Genomic DNA, 14,926 nt, shown 5'->3' with positions numbered 1-14,926 from the left:
AGGGCCTGAAAGATTTTTTTTTCTCCAGTGCTCAGTTATTTTCACTGAACTATTAGCAAGCCTCAGGCCCAGAACAGAACCATTTCTTTCCATGTAGCAGGGCCTGAGTCCACTGAAAAAGCATGTGGGAAGAAACAAGAATATGTGAGCCATAGGAGACTTCAAAGCCTACAAGTGTTTAAATTAGAGCATAAAAGATTGGTTCTCCCCTTCCTCAGGCCTCATCAGTTACAAAGCCATGGCCAAGTCCCTTTTTCCCTGCTCCTAATCCACATGTAAGGCTCACCAAACTTTTTCACTCGTCAGCAGGTTTAACTACAGTTTAAGCTCCTTTGCACGAGGAAAGGCAAAACACCTTCCTGCATGACGTGAGCTCAGACATTACACTTCATCCAGGTGTCACTGAGAGCCACATCCTCCCTCCTGAGGGCCCCTTCTCTGCTATACTCGCTCCTGACAGCCGGAGAAAAAAAGGTCAGACATTCCCTCCAGTCCTCCATCTGCTGGAAACTTTAATTAAGCACAGTGAAAGGAAAAATAGAAAGGGGAAAAAAAAGCCACAACCTTTCTTTTTTTGCTTCTGCTGTCTGGAAGGATCAAGGAAACATTTGGTGCCAGCAGAAGCTTCAAATACTCAGGGGCTGTATTGAGCTACTCAGAAAAGTCTTCCCAAACTACTGACACATGCATGTCCTGGGGAGCGTAGAAGCACAAAAACTGTTCAGAGTCACAGACTAGAGACAGAATAGCCCAAGTAGTCTCTGCTGAAGCCCTCACCCACAACTGAAATGAATTCGTTTAGAGCCAAACAAGCTCAAGTTCTTGCTTAGGGTCCTTTTTCTGTTCCTGTAACACCTGATCAGCACAGCCTGACCTAAAACCAGATGGGTCACTGTAGTTTAAGAAAAGTTACTCCTCTCCACCTTATGTATTTCTGTGCTTGTCTAAAACCATCTTTCAGCTTTGAGAATAGTCCATTCCAACAAGCTGGAGGACAATTCTTACTGAAACCTGCAAGACCTTATTACCAGGTTAAAATGCACAGCTTCTTTGATGCAGGTGGGATGTGGCCACAACTTTCTGCCCCTGCATCAGAGACAATACAGAGACATACAACCGCTTACAGGCAGTCCGCAACTCACCATCACTCCAAAAACAGTGAAGTGCAAACCTACCACATCATACTACACTTGTCAATCACTCAAGGGGAATTCCTCTTTCACTAGCTCCATAGAGATCTATTTCATTTCACTTTAACATATTAGAAGCAAATTTGCACTTTTTCATCTGTTGGGAAGGGAGAGGGAAGGTATGTTACTGTGGATGGGCAGGGTCGGTGTAAAAGCAGCTATAAAGAATGCAAAAAGGAATCTGCATTTTTGTAAGCTCAGAAAGACTTGGTATCTCTTAGGAAGCGTGTGGGAGAGAGGATTGAAAAGGAGGTGGGAGAAGGAGGGAGCTTCACTATATGGAAATGTTTCCATGAAAACTTGAAGGCTTAATAGATCCTTATTCATCTTTCCCCACTCAGGCTATACAAAGCATTAAAGACAGTTATTCCCAAGTATATGTCCTTACAGGTGAAGTTTGCCCTGCTGATTTAGCAGAACAGATAGATCCCCATTTAGCAAGCAAGATCCACTTTGTCTGGTACCACTAATGCAGTATGTATGAGACATCTTATAGCCCCACACAGTACAGAATCGCAAACATCTGACCCACGCAAGACAGCGCACTGGGCTACATCCAAGAATTACATTTACCATACAGGATTAATAACAGGATGAATAAAACACAAGGCTCTAGGCAAAGACAATTCTCCTGACCCAAAACATGCAAGACAAGACCTGCTTGGTGTACAGGAAAAAAGCCTGCAGGGAAACCCAGCAAAACCCCACAAAAAGTACATGCCATTACAACTCACTTGCCATTGATGACTCCATCAGGATTGAGCATGGGGACAATTTTGAAAATGAAACATTTCCTCAGGAGATCTGCAATGGGATCGCTGCTCACAAGGAATTCTAGGGTCCCTTTCATAACCCAGCTGGCATTGCTTTCTCCAGGGTGAACACGGGCCATTAGAAAGACATACGGACGATTGTCTGTAAAACAACCAAAGATTTGAAGATATTACTCATAGAAGCTGCAGAGGCAGAGTTTTCAAAACTAACCATCATTTCATAAGCATCCAAAAAAATTTAGAAATAATGTTCACAGCTAAGACAGTCCACTACTTTTGCTGTTTTCAGTTAATATAGACACAGACTCAGATTTGCAAGAATGATTTTCAGAAATTGCAACTAGAACAGTTCAGCTGTTTCTAGTAATACATTTGACATGGGAGACATAAGCTGTGGGAATTTGGGATAGGAGAAAGGAGTTTTTGTTGTTGTTGTTTTTGTTTGGTTGGTTTTTTAATCAAAACCTTACTAAACAGTCCATTGATAAGCTCTGATGAACCCCCTCCCTTTCAAAGTAGACTTGCAGCTTGGCAGAGAAAGTTGCCTTGTTATCGGATATGTTATTTGCTGTTCCTGTGAAAAAGCACCCACATTTGGCCTAGTTATAAATCTCCAAAAACTCTCAGTATGCACATGCTTAGAAAAGACCAAGTCTGACAGCAGATCCTTTGAAGATCCCATCTGTGTTGAGAATACTCCACGGATGGGCCAAGGAAAAAGGAGAAGGCAGAGGGAGACACCTGCCAGGCAGAGAAAATAGAAGGAAAGGACAAAGCATTGAGGTGTCTTAAAATGATCCTTTTGTGAGGCGTTCACAAGCTCACGCAGCTGTCACAAGTCAACCTGACAGATTTGCTTTAGTGGAAACCAGTATCTGTCAGAGAATCACAATGATGCCGTGATGTTTTTTCCAGCTCTGTCAGGTGATGTCAGAGCTCAGGCTCTGTTCACTTGCATGAATTGAAGGGACCTCAGTTGACAGGCTTTGGAAAGGTAAAAGGACATAAAACACAACCAAACGCATCATCTGAGTGCCCTTGTAAACAAATGCTGAATTAGCAAGTTATGCTCCTTCGCCCTTAGATCCCAAAGCTCTCCTTCAGTTTTCTAAATGCTTTACAAATCATTAATCAATTAATGTGAAACGGGGAGGTAGCACACCATGCTGAAAAATATAGATGCTATTAAAGTGCTGCTTAGTGATTTGGCCAACAAGCAAAGACTGCCAGAGCTGAGAATACAAGTGAAATTTTCTCATTTCCCAGAGAAAGAATAAACAGTAATTCTTCTTAAATGTATATTCTGTACACTTCTGCTCAATCTGTACATTATAGTACAATACAATTACGTCTTTCAGGGATGCATACAGATTTAGAAATAATCCCCTTTGTACCCCTCCCCACTTCCATGCCTTCCTTTTAAGCATTTGGTGGGCAATACTGCACTCTCAGCTCAAAGAGCTCATACAGAACAATTATACTGTGGTCCAGTAAAGCAACTGGAACTCTTTTCTCAATAGCCATAAATTAATTTTTATTTTTTTTATCGTTCTTACACCTTATTCTTACACCACATTTTTACACATCATAAACCCAAATTATGTATATACATTAGTGAAAATATGCCAAGTGCCCAAGTCACATCCCAGCCATTCTGCCTTTATTTTTTTCCAAAATTAGAATACACAATTTCTATTCTGCTCCAGCTAGATGCTGTGCATTACAATCTACCTTAGTAATGCTTTTAAATAGCAACAAGTAAAAAACTAGCTTTCACAAAGACATCAGCTGCATTTTGCCATTTCCAAACATTTTCTTCGTTCTCCCATCTCCATGATTTAGTGCTGTTTTGCAGGCTCATTGCTGAGCTAAACTTATGGGACTGTGCTGTTGTAGTGGAGAATGAGGCTCTTGAGGACTCCTAATGGACAACAGCTGTAAATAGCACAAAGCAAAATAAAACATGTTCTCTTGCAATTGATGAATACAGCTTTAACAACTCTTGTCTCTTCTGTACATTGGGAGAGCACAGAGCATGTTAATTGAGAAATTCTTTTCTCAGTCAAAGTAAGAAAAAAAAGAAACCCTAAGCTTTCTCATCTCTGCTAATTGCAAATACTGTGGGACTGGCAGAGACCTGAGTTCTGTTCTTCTTCTCAAGACTGATATGCCTGTCTGTCTTCGTTTCAATGTGAGAAAAGCTTCCAGAGTTTCCTTATCTTAAAACCCAGGAAATGGTTGGGGTAAAGAGAGCAGACAGACATTATCTACACTGTTTCCCTGTGGGTGACAATGGTGGCAGCCCACAGCTGTAGGGTTCAACCAGGGAATTCTCTCTACTCCAGTTAAAGCTTCCTTTAATAGCTCCCCTCCTGACAAGCACGATTGCAACTCAGACATCCCGTCCGCAGGAGAGTCATAACAAAGGTCCGTACCAGTAGGCAAACTGCAGATCTTGTTAAGTGCCTGTTCCCTTCACAGAAGGCATTGCAGCGAAATCCCATATCAAAATGCTGCTCTCCCCCATACTGCACCCAGCATGAAGACTAATGAAGCACTAAATAGAGCAGAGAGTTGATGTTATGGCCATAACACTTGCTCCCCTTGAGACACCTGGGAAACAGAGACCTGACTCTGTGACAGGCAGAAACCACTCAATCCTATAACTGTAAAGCATATCCAGTAATTTATCTGCCTTGAAATTGTTGTGATAACTGTAATAAACATTGCCGCTTATGAAAGCGGTAGACAGCAGCATTGGTCAGCTGTACTCAGTATACCAACTGGCAAGCACCAGCCAAGATTTGTGCACTTAGCTGAGCTGCTTCACTTCATTCCTGACTTACCGTGCCCCGTGACTGCAGCCCTGACCTGGCCAGCTCAGTGCTACCCAGCATAGCCTGCTGGTTTCCACTGGTGTTCAGCTACCCTTCCCATGTGCTATTTCAATCCCGAGCCCCTTGTGACTACCTAGTGTGCCACGTCACACCTATCTTCAGGGTACTGAGCTACAAGTTCTCAAACACATCCCTTGGGGCCCAGAACTGAGCTCGAGTCTTCAAAATCCTCAGGCCAACGCTTAGGCAGAATCCTTCCCAAGTTCTGGGGAAGCTGCCAGAAAGCTCAGGTTAGCCATTTATCTCTGCAAAGCCCACATGACACATAACCTTCTCCGGGAATGTAAATAATAAAAAGAGAGAGCAGAGGAACCTTTTCATGCTACATAAAGCCTCATCCAACAGATCTTGTCTCATTACTCTGCGTTACATTTTGACATGGCCAGGATTTAACGTGGCACCAACAAAACCAGAGATGAGAGATTAAAGCATCACTGATGCCTCTTGCAAAAACTTTGAGCAAAAACCCTTTGAGTAATAATTCTAACGTATCACCTACTTCCCATCTCCCCCTCTCTTCACTCATTTTTAACTGTGGATATATGCATGAAAATAAGAGCTTTGTTCTTCCAGTACTGCTAAGTTGCTGCTTAATCTCCTGTCTGTTGTAGGAATCCTCCTCTCATTATGCCATCACCAAGATTCACTAAGAGGTGACTTTGATGTTACTAATCATGGCATCAGTTAGGGAAAGAGCAGCCTGAAAGAAAAGAACAAAACCACGTTAACGCAGCAGCATCCCTCATCAAGACGACCACAGAAAGGAAAGGAAATGCAGTTCCAGATGCCCTGACCTGGGCTAAGGTTCTAAATTATATCAAGCTGAGATTTGCGCCATGCCATTTGTAAAGGGAGAAAGTTTCGAAACAACACAGGATTTAATAAGGAGTCAAAGGGAATTATATACACAGCATGTGAGAAATTCAACCTAGATCCAGGTCTTGACTCGAATTTTTCTGGCTGTGCTTCTGCATACCTCTCTTTCCTTTACCCCCAAGCCCAGGGCCACTAAAACAGTGTGTGATGTTTATTTTTTTTTCCCTCCCTTTATTTCTAAATACAGCATGAATTTATCATGAGCATTGCACAGATCAAAGGGTCAAGTTTACCCCAGGACACAGGAGACAAACCAAGAACGCTAACTCTCCCTCCCAACTTAATTATCTGTGACCACTACAGCTTATTCTGAGAGTCAAATGATAGGGAAAAAGGAGCACCAATCGTAGCTCTTCCATGCATGTCACGGCTGCGTCCTGCTCTGGATACATCTGATATGCCCAAGGCTGCATAGTTACGCAAAGTCAGAGAGAAGACAGGATATGGTGTGATGTACAATGAATATATTAAAGTTTGAAAAAAAATTACTTCAAATACCGAGATCACAGAAAACATGAGACTGATCTGAGGCAGAATCTGTGTCAGACACTTTACTCTCCTCCTAAAGCTTTTCCTCTAGTTGTCAGTCTTTCAGTTACTTTAAGATACAATTCTTTCCTCCCCCATTCTTCCCCCACCCCAACATTACGGTCTCCTTGCTGACCCTGCTTTTGGCTAGATACTGCAGAAGCAGACATGTCTTATGACAGAGGCAGAACACATAGTCTGGCAGGACCAGCTGTTGTTTTCCAGAATTATCAAGGAGCTATTCCTCCCTTAAATATACTTACATTATATGCATTATTATTATTACCTATGGCAAAGAAGTGAACACTACAAATTGCCTTGGCTAGCTGTTCTCTACCTTCATAGCATGGTGGGGGTGTTTCAGGCTCCAAGTTGCTTGGCAACCTCCTTTTGTGCATGTGTTTTATGAATTCATTCACCTTTGAATCAGAGATGATCAGAGATGATTGGGGAGATGAATATGGGTACAGAGTGCCCAGCTCTGGTGCAGCTTTACATCCTACTATTACTGGTCCCCGTCTGTAGTGACTTACCTGCATTCACTGGTGTGCCTGCATATTTACCCTGACTTCCTTTAGGTCCTTGTTCACACAAGCCCTGTATCAAGTCACTCCACTACATTTCCCAGAATAGTGTCAGGACTAGGCCTATCGCCACATAGGTCATTCTCGTCACTAGGGCATCCTAGTTGCCCCTTGAGAAATTTGATCCATGAATCCCTGTAGTCCTCTGGAATGAACTCTTGTGTCCTGAGAGCTGCTGGAATCACTATTCCAGTCCACACAGCACCTCAACCACTTCTTTTTATCTCTGCAATGCAAGGCATCTGCTTGCTACTTAAGATCAGACAGTTAAAAATGTTAAACATTAGCCATTAGTGACATCAGAAATATTTTATTTCATCATGATATTTTCATCATCAGGACTTCTTCACACAAATAGATCAGAAATAAGTATAGAAAGTTCTCTCTTGCCTTCTCCATTACTGACAGTCTTAGAACTTTTAAGAACAGAATAATATAATTACTGGGATTTCTTTCTTAAATAATTATCTACCAAAGCTCCTCTATTATCCTTAAGTCTACTGGTTGCAAGCATCCGTGCATGTCTTAGCGTGCCCTTTGAAAGCAGCAAGAAGCAAACAAAATCAGCTCCAAGAATCTTCCCAACAGATTATCTAGGTAGCTGATGTACAGAGCTCCAGATTATCTGTCAAAAGCAGGCGAGGCTCTATCATCCCCTGCTTCCATAACACACACATTAGTCTTAATTTTTTCTACGGCAGCAGGCGATTTCAGATACTCAAGTATTTTGTACTGCCATGTCCTGACCACCAATCCATATGATTTTCAGCCAGCATAGGAAAAACACAGATTGCACTGGAGAAATGGAACACCTCTGAGACATGGCAAGTAGAAAAGATAAATATTTTCAAGTTATGTGCGCTTGTGACTTTAACTTCCTGGGTTCTTCATATCAGGATAACAACACTGGGCTGAGAGAGGAACCGGTCAGTGGCTGCCCAGAAGACTGGAAGACACTGGAGCAGAGATCCATCAAAACAGACTACAATCCTACTCTCATTCAGTATAAAGAGAGCAGTGGAATCATTGCCCTAAATGTTGCTATGCCTAAAAGAAGATACGGGCAAGGCCATAAGCGCAGCAGAGACCTGCAGGATAACTGCTGCACAGGCTGAGTACAGAAATCCATAGAGCTATGAAATCCATGGGCTGTTTTCCGAGAGAAGGATTTCATCTGAAATGAAATCAGGCAGGAGGAGCAGACTGAAAAAGCTTCCATTGTCATAAAAATATCTCCCTGGGTAATCCGCAGTGATGGAAAAAGGAAACTCTGATAATTTATGTGACAGTTTAATGGGATTTTGGTGACACATGATACTTTAGAAAGTATTTGCCCAAATAGGACAGACAGGACTTTAATAAGGCTTCAGCTCCACAACAGCAAATATTCTCACCCTTTACTTTTACATTTCATCCTACATATCCACTACTCACCCATAGCCCATCTATCTCATTTGCAGGGCACATTTCAGTATTGTGAGAGCAACAGCAATTCGGCACTCTCTGGTGACATCCCTGGCCAGAGAGACCTCTAAGTATCTGATCCCTAAAGGGATCAAGCTGACCGTGCACCTACAGGGCAGAGCATCAGAGCTTTGAATTCTGAACCATAAGCTGCCCTCGGGCCACATCCCCAGCCCTGTGGATGTCCTTAATAGCTTCTCTGCAGAAATTAAGGGTAGCAGATGGACAGGACAGTCTGCAGCAGGAATCACTTGCAGTGGGGATGCCCCCAGAGTACACTCCACGAGTAAATGGCTTTCACACTGAGCAATGCCTGAAACCCATGCTTTTTGTTTATGAGAGACAGCCTTTACCCCAGTGTAATACCCCCATGCCCTTCACTGCCATCACTTTGAGAACAGGCACAGCAGCAAAAGGAACTGCTTACAGTACTAAACCAGGGTGAAGCCAGGGTTAATGGGATGAAACTTCACAGAGGAACATTTAGGTTGAATATCACTGAATTATATTGAAGAGTCTCCCCTGTGGAGAGGTAGAAGTTAACATTAAAAATATGTTGCCCAGAGCACTAGAAGCCATTCTGTACATAACAATCTTGCAGTAGCTGGGGACAGAGATAACCCAACATGCTTTTATTTTCTTTCTTATTTCTATGGATCCACTTCTGAAGCCCTTACTTTTCTAGAATAGCTCCTTGTAGAATCTGGACAGGAGAGGAATGGTCAAAAGCTGTGTGAAGACCTCAGTGTTTTGCCCAGTCTGTTACCACAGGAGGCAAAGATCAACTTGGGACCCACAACTGGGTCTGTTGTCCCTAAAATGGGCATGGAAAATAAAGCACCTGTCAACATTTCTCTCACCATAGGGAATAACAGCCAAATTTCACAGCAGAAAACTTACTTTCCTGTTTAGATCTTCAAGCAATTCTGTTCTACTGAAGATGAATTCTGTAGTAAAGAGCAGCTTTTTGCCTGTACAGAACAGAAATTTAAACCCCACCTAATGCCACCTGCATCATAAAGTAATGCTCATTCTTAAACAAGGGTTGTGTCTTTAAGAGGTACAGATCCATCTCTGTCTCTGACTTGAGGTCTTCCTCAGGGAACGGCTTGTAAGAAATAAAATATATTGAAAGGAAGTGCAATCAGAGCATCCCATTATCAAAGGGATAAAATATCAATTTTTGTCAAGATAAAAAGCATTGCAGATTGTCTCTGATGGGAAAAAATAAATTCTTGGTCTTCACTTGATTTGATATTTATCACTCCACTGCTCTAGAAATATCCTAGCAGGGAATGTTTCTTAAAAATATTATCATGTATTTCTCCTGCAGTTAGCAAGCTATGAGGGTTTTAACTTGTGTGCTTTGGTACACATGAAAAACTCACAGGAAGGGAGAAAAAGGAAAGAAAACAGTCTACAAAATGCACCTTCTAATACCTCATTGTGTCAACATCTTCTTAATAATGAACCTTTTGCCAATTCACCTCATTTATGGCATCACTAAATTGATTCTTACCTCACCGCTGTTCTAGAACTGTCTTGCCTAGAGCTGATCCCAAAAGGAATTCTCTCTTTCCACATACAAGAGACATAAGGAAAACCCCTCAGAATTGGTCTTCCAATTTTGAACAATGAATCTTGTCTTGATAGCAAGTTCTTAGATGAACTCCCCATATAGTTGAGCAAAAGAATGCAAGTAATGGAACAACATAAAAGGTCTTTCAGTGAGATGATCATGACAACAAAACTGGCGTCAGCACAATGATCTTGCAGAATGACATAAGCAACACCATTTTTCATCTTCTAGATGATGTGATGTATGTAACACGCACAAAGGGTTTGACTGAACTGGAAACGTTTAGCACTACAGAGATGTGGAAATAAGATCTTTAAACAGACTATCCTACTGTCCATCCATGATTGGTGCAGATCCCTGCATCCATCAGCCTTGACAAGAAGCTTACTTCTACATAAATAGTTTTATCTTGATAAAGAATTAAGTGGGATGCACTAACACTTTGTGTCTAAAACGTGATAAATGAAACTTCATCACCCCCCCCCCCCCCCGAAATGTTTAGGACAACTGATATCAGTAACTGGTTTAATATTAGTGGCTAGTTCTAACCTCTATTCCCCTGCTGCCAAACAGCAACCTAGAAATATTAGTGTTTTAACAGCTTGTTTTCAAACCCTCAGACCATGGGCTCTCAGTAGTTGTTTAGGCCATAAGTTCATACCACAAGCAATTCCATACCACAAGCAAGTTTGACTACTGATATACCCTAAGGATGAACAGAGAATTGGGATCCCATGGCATAATCAGAACCTCAGAATACTCGACAGAAAGATAGGCAGAGCAAAATGTGCCACTGCAATAAAATAGATAACACGAGGAAGTTTCGACCAGTACATGGTAAGACACTGAGCAGTCACCATCTAAGGTCAGAAAGAAGTTCTTCCCTTCGGATGCTTGTGAAGTGATTTCTAATGAATCATGTCTTTCTACATCAATCACTATAGGGAGCTGAATGTCAAGCTAGGAAGACTACTAGTCTGAGGAAAATTGTTTCTTCTTAGGAATAAGATGGTAGAAAAGCTAGGCAAAGGAACATTTTTTTTTCCCTTTCTCCCAAAAGTTACAACAAAACACAGAAAAAAAAGGTATTCATGAATAAAGGAGTCAGGCTGCAGAACAGCCTTGGCAGTATCAGAAGGCAAACTAATAGAAGTAAACACGTAACGTCCAGGATTCAGTTGCTTTTCCTTTCACACTACACCACGTATCACTACAAAAGTGGGAGTTTTCACACAAAAGATGTTTTTGTTATTTAATTCATAGTTTAAGTGATATACAATTTATTTTAGAATTCTCTAGAAATTTATTTTTGTCAATTAATTTAATAACATGAGTGATCAGTTTGAATTTCTGACACGTACTACAGACTGGCTTCAGGAAGCTGATACTGCGTAACAAGTTACTTCAGTCGAGGTGCCTTCCTGCATTTTCAGACCGACATTTCCCTAGAAGAACTCTTCCAGCTCATGTTGCCAACAAATCCTAACATTGTTGCTCAGTCATTCTTTACAGCACCATCGGATCCCTAAGATGAGTTCCTCTTTTACTTGACATGAAGCGCTCACACTGAAACCATTATATTTCAGAGCATTCACTACCACTTCATCTTCTGCTCTATAAACTATCAGAATGCTTTTAAAAGAATCACTTATTTAAATAAAAGAAAATCCCTGCAAATCATGGTCATGACAGGCTAATGGCAAGCATTGCAAAGATGAATCATCGTCCTTCTATATCTAACAAAGCTTCTTACACCAATACACTGTTTGCAAAAATATAAACACTTCTACCTAATGCTTTCTAACTGCAAGAATATGAGTAACAATATTCACCTGTCATCTAACATCCCCATGAACCTCAAAATCAAAAGGTCTCCTAAAATTATTTTTGTTTTCTCTATTAGTTAGCATGCTTCCTTCATGGATGAAGAAACCAACTACTCAGTCTCACTGCCTGTTTGGAATACAAATTCATTTCAGAGCTTGCATGTATTAGATGCATGCTTTAATTTGATTTATTTTATTTGATTTCTATTAAATTACTTTTGAGGCAGGTTAGCAGATGGCCTCATGGGGAGCATCTTACCAGCATTACCCTGTGTGCAAACAGCAATTATTTTATCTGGGCTGAGCCCAATTTCAAGTCACATCTTGATAAGCTAACAAATAAGGTCGTAGTATCTGCATTCCAAGTGATATCCCAACTGGTGGGAAAGATGCTTGACAAGCTCGAAGGTGGGTTCTGGGAGCGTTCTGATTAAAAGGGTATGATGTAAAGGAAATTAAGCAGCAAGTCACCTTGCTGAGTGTTGATTGAGCTGTGATGAGCAGGAGCTTTGTTTCAAGTCTATCTACAGACATTCTACATAGCTCGCAGGCCCATCACCTATGTCAGCAGAGAGACTGTATGTCACAACATTTATTGCTCATTCATGGTTAGTAAGTGCTAAACATGGGCAGAATATAGAGAGTGGGGACACCAAGACTCCAGAGTCCTTCACGTGTCTCTTGCTTATTCTTTTGCCTCTGGCTAGTTGCTCTTTCTGCAGAACAATTCCTGTGTGTTGGATTATGCTTCACGGTGACCCTCTTGCTGTATTTTCACCCTTTCAAAATGTTTGACAAAGCCATCACAGGAGTTTGGCATCTGGAAGCTATGACAGACACTATATGACCTGATTCATAAAACATAACTAAACAGCTTGGGCTGCCAGAGGGCAGGATTTATAGGATTGTGTGTTTCAAGAACAGCCTTCGATGCCTGCTCTACTGAATGCACTTTCCCACTCTGCTGCAATACAAATTCCCAAGCTGCATTAGGGTGACCTGCAACACTATGAAATGACAAAGCAGATGAGACACTAATCTTGTTAGAGTCTACCCTGCCTACTGCTGGTCAAGAAGCGGAAAGGAACGACCTTGGCACTGGCTGCGCCTTTTATACCAGGTTACAGGGGTAGGGAACACTATAAAAAATAAGACAATTTTTCAGAAATTACTCCAGGACAGCAAACACAAAAAAAAAAAAAGTCACAGATAATTTCTGCTGTGTTATCCACTACTGCCTCATTTTTACAATGAAAGTCTCCCTGCATCTTTATTTCCTGTAGATGCAGCCTTACCAATGATGTAATTAAGGACTTCCTGCCCTCTCATCCATCCACCTTTTTTCTTCATTTTCACTTCAGTCACAGTCTTCAGGTAGGTGCTTATGGTGGTACCTAAAGGTCCTTTGGAAAACTTGTCAAAGCCTGATGCCAGCAAAAATAAATTCCATCTCACTCATTATCTTCTGAAAGACTTCATACGTTTCAAGCATATTCTAGTTTAACAACTCAGGGTTTTAAAGAACAATCAAATTGCCAAAGGATAACATACATATCAGTCACTGAGTTCAACCTCAGTTTCCAAAGTCCCAGTCATGAAGTATTTTTTGCCATCCATATTCACCTGAGAATTGAATTTCCACATGAACCATGACTTCAGAAAACTTCCTCCTCTTTTTGCCTTGGTATTTAATTCATCAGGCATGAAAATTAATTGAATCTGGAATCTAAATATCATCAGAATATTCCATCCTCAGTTATGTTAATTGTCTTATACCATGATACTACAGCATGGCTATCAATTTCATACTGAAACCCATCCATGCTTCCCAAAATTAGCACATACATACACCTTTGCAGAGTGCTACAATATTCCTGCATCCATCATATTATGTCTCACTTTCAGACTTGAGGAGAAAAGTGGTGTTTGCAGATCAGTTAATAAAAATCATATGAAATCAGTAAGTTCAGACCAAGGGAAGAATGAGGAAAGAAAATGGGAACTTGTAGTAGGTCTGTTTTTCTTAAGGGGAGAAAAGAAAAAAAAAGTCTAGAACATTTGGAAAAGACACACAAGACAATTCCATAATGCCTTTTCATGTTTCCCCGAGTCATCCACAAGTCCTTACTTATCTGTGGGTCAAGATATACCTCCAACCCCATTCTGACTTGTTCATTCACTCACACTTACCACCAGTTCACCCCACCACAATTTTAACACAAAATACAGCTTATTTCTCCTAACACCTTGTCCATTTCAGAGACAGAAACATCAGGCTAAGCAAGCAAATCTTCAAAACACTTTGTTAAACAACTTTAATGAAGACAGAAGATAAAAAGCTTGTAAAAAATTACCAAGTGGCAGAGAAATTACTCCCCCCTGCTCCAGCCACAACTAAGTAGTACGACAATTGCAATTGAGAGAGAAAATTGAATTCTAAATGCGCTGGTGATTTGATAGATATAACTTTCTGAGTGTTACTGAGAAAATGCCTTCTTTGGGAAAGAGTTAAGATCTGGAAAAAGTCCTGTTGGTTCTGGGACCTGATTCCATTATGCAAACTTCATTAACGTAAAGGTAAGATGGAGTGGAGAGAAAAGGCATGGAACATCTCTAGGATGCCTTAAGAAAAATTGTTCTGACAGGACTATAAGAGTCCTATATATATATATTTGGGAGGCCTGCTTACACATATAACAGGTAACTGGTGACTTCAAAATTCAACAGTTTCCTGTGTTGTTTTTTTTTTCTTTTTCCCCTTCCCCTCCTCTCTTCTAGAATAGAAGACCAGGGAAACAGGAGACACACTGACTAGTATTTTTCTTCTGCTACTCAATTCTGCAAAGTCATGTAACAAAATGAAGCAGTAGAAATTGCAGAAAAAGAAGAGCAACCTAAAATGAGTGAAAGGCCTGATGCATCTAGTTTTGTCAGCTAGAAACTGATATCAATCAGCCACACAAAAAAACATTCTGAAAAGATACCCTTCAAGTTCAGCTCTCTACAAACACTGGTGCACTTTGCAGCATCTACCATGTCACTTGTCAACTAGTTGATCTTATCAGCACATTTACAGTCTGAACATAGCAGCTGTCTCTTCTTGTTTACTGGCAATTTCTATTTCTGCATTAGAAACAGTTGGTCAAGCTCAGAGAGCTAACAAGTTTCTCTGATGTAGAGATGGACAAATCCTCTCATTAACTGAAGAG

General features: G+C 41.0%; 1 protein-coding gene across 5 annotated transcripts in view; it reads right to left on the bottom strand.

The window, feature by feature from the left end:
• AGBL1 (AGBL carboxypeptidase 1) overlaps positions 1 to 14,926 on the bottom strand; it is a 440,078-nt gene that overhangs the window by 332,092 nt on the left and 93,060 nt on the right. For all 5 annotated transcript variants that reach the window (XR_010834249.1, XR_007166158.2, XM_067003867.1 and 2 more), the window contains one exon: positions 1,925 to 2,105. Coding sequence is in view for 3 of the 5 variants with exons in the window: in XM_067003867.1 (XP_066859968.1) it covers positions 1,925 to 2,105 (181 nt within the window). In the remaining 2 variants the exon portion in view is untranslated. The remainder of the gene's footprint in view (positions 1 to 1,924; positions 2,106 to 14,926) is intronic.

Source organism: Anser cygnoides, chromosome 11 (genome assembly GCF_040182565.1).
Source record: "Anser cygnoides isolate HZ-2024a breed goose chromosome 11, Taihu_goose_T2T_genome, whole genome shotgun sequence".
Taxonomy (NCBI): Eukaryota; Metazoa; Chordata; class Aves; order Anseriformes; family Anatidae; genus Anser; species Anser cygnoides.
Note: the sequence above shows the minus strand (reverse complement) of the source record. Positions and strands in the feature narration are given on the sequence as shown.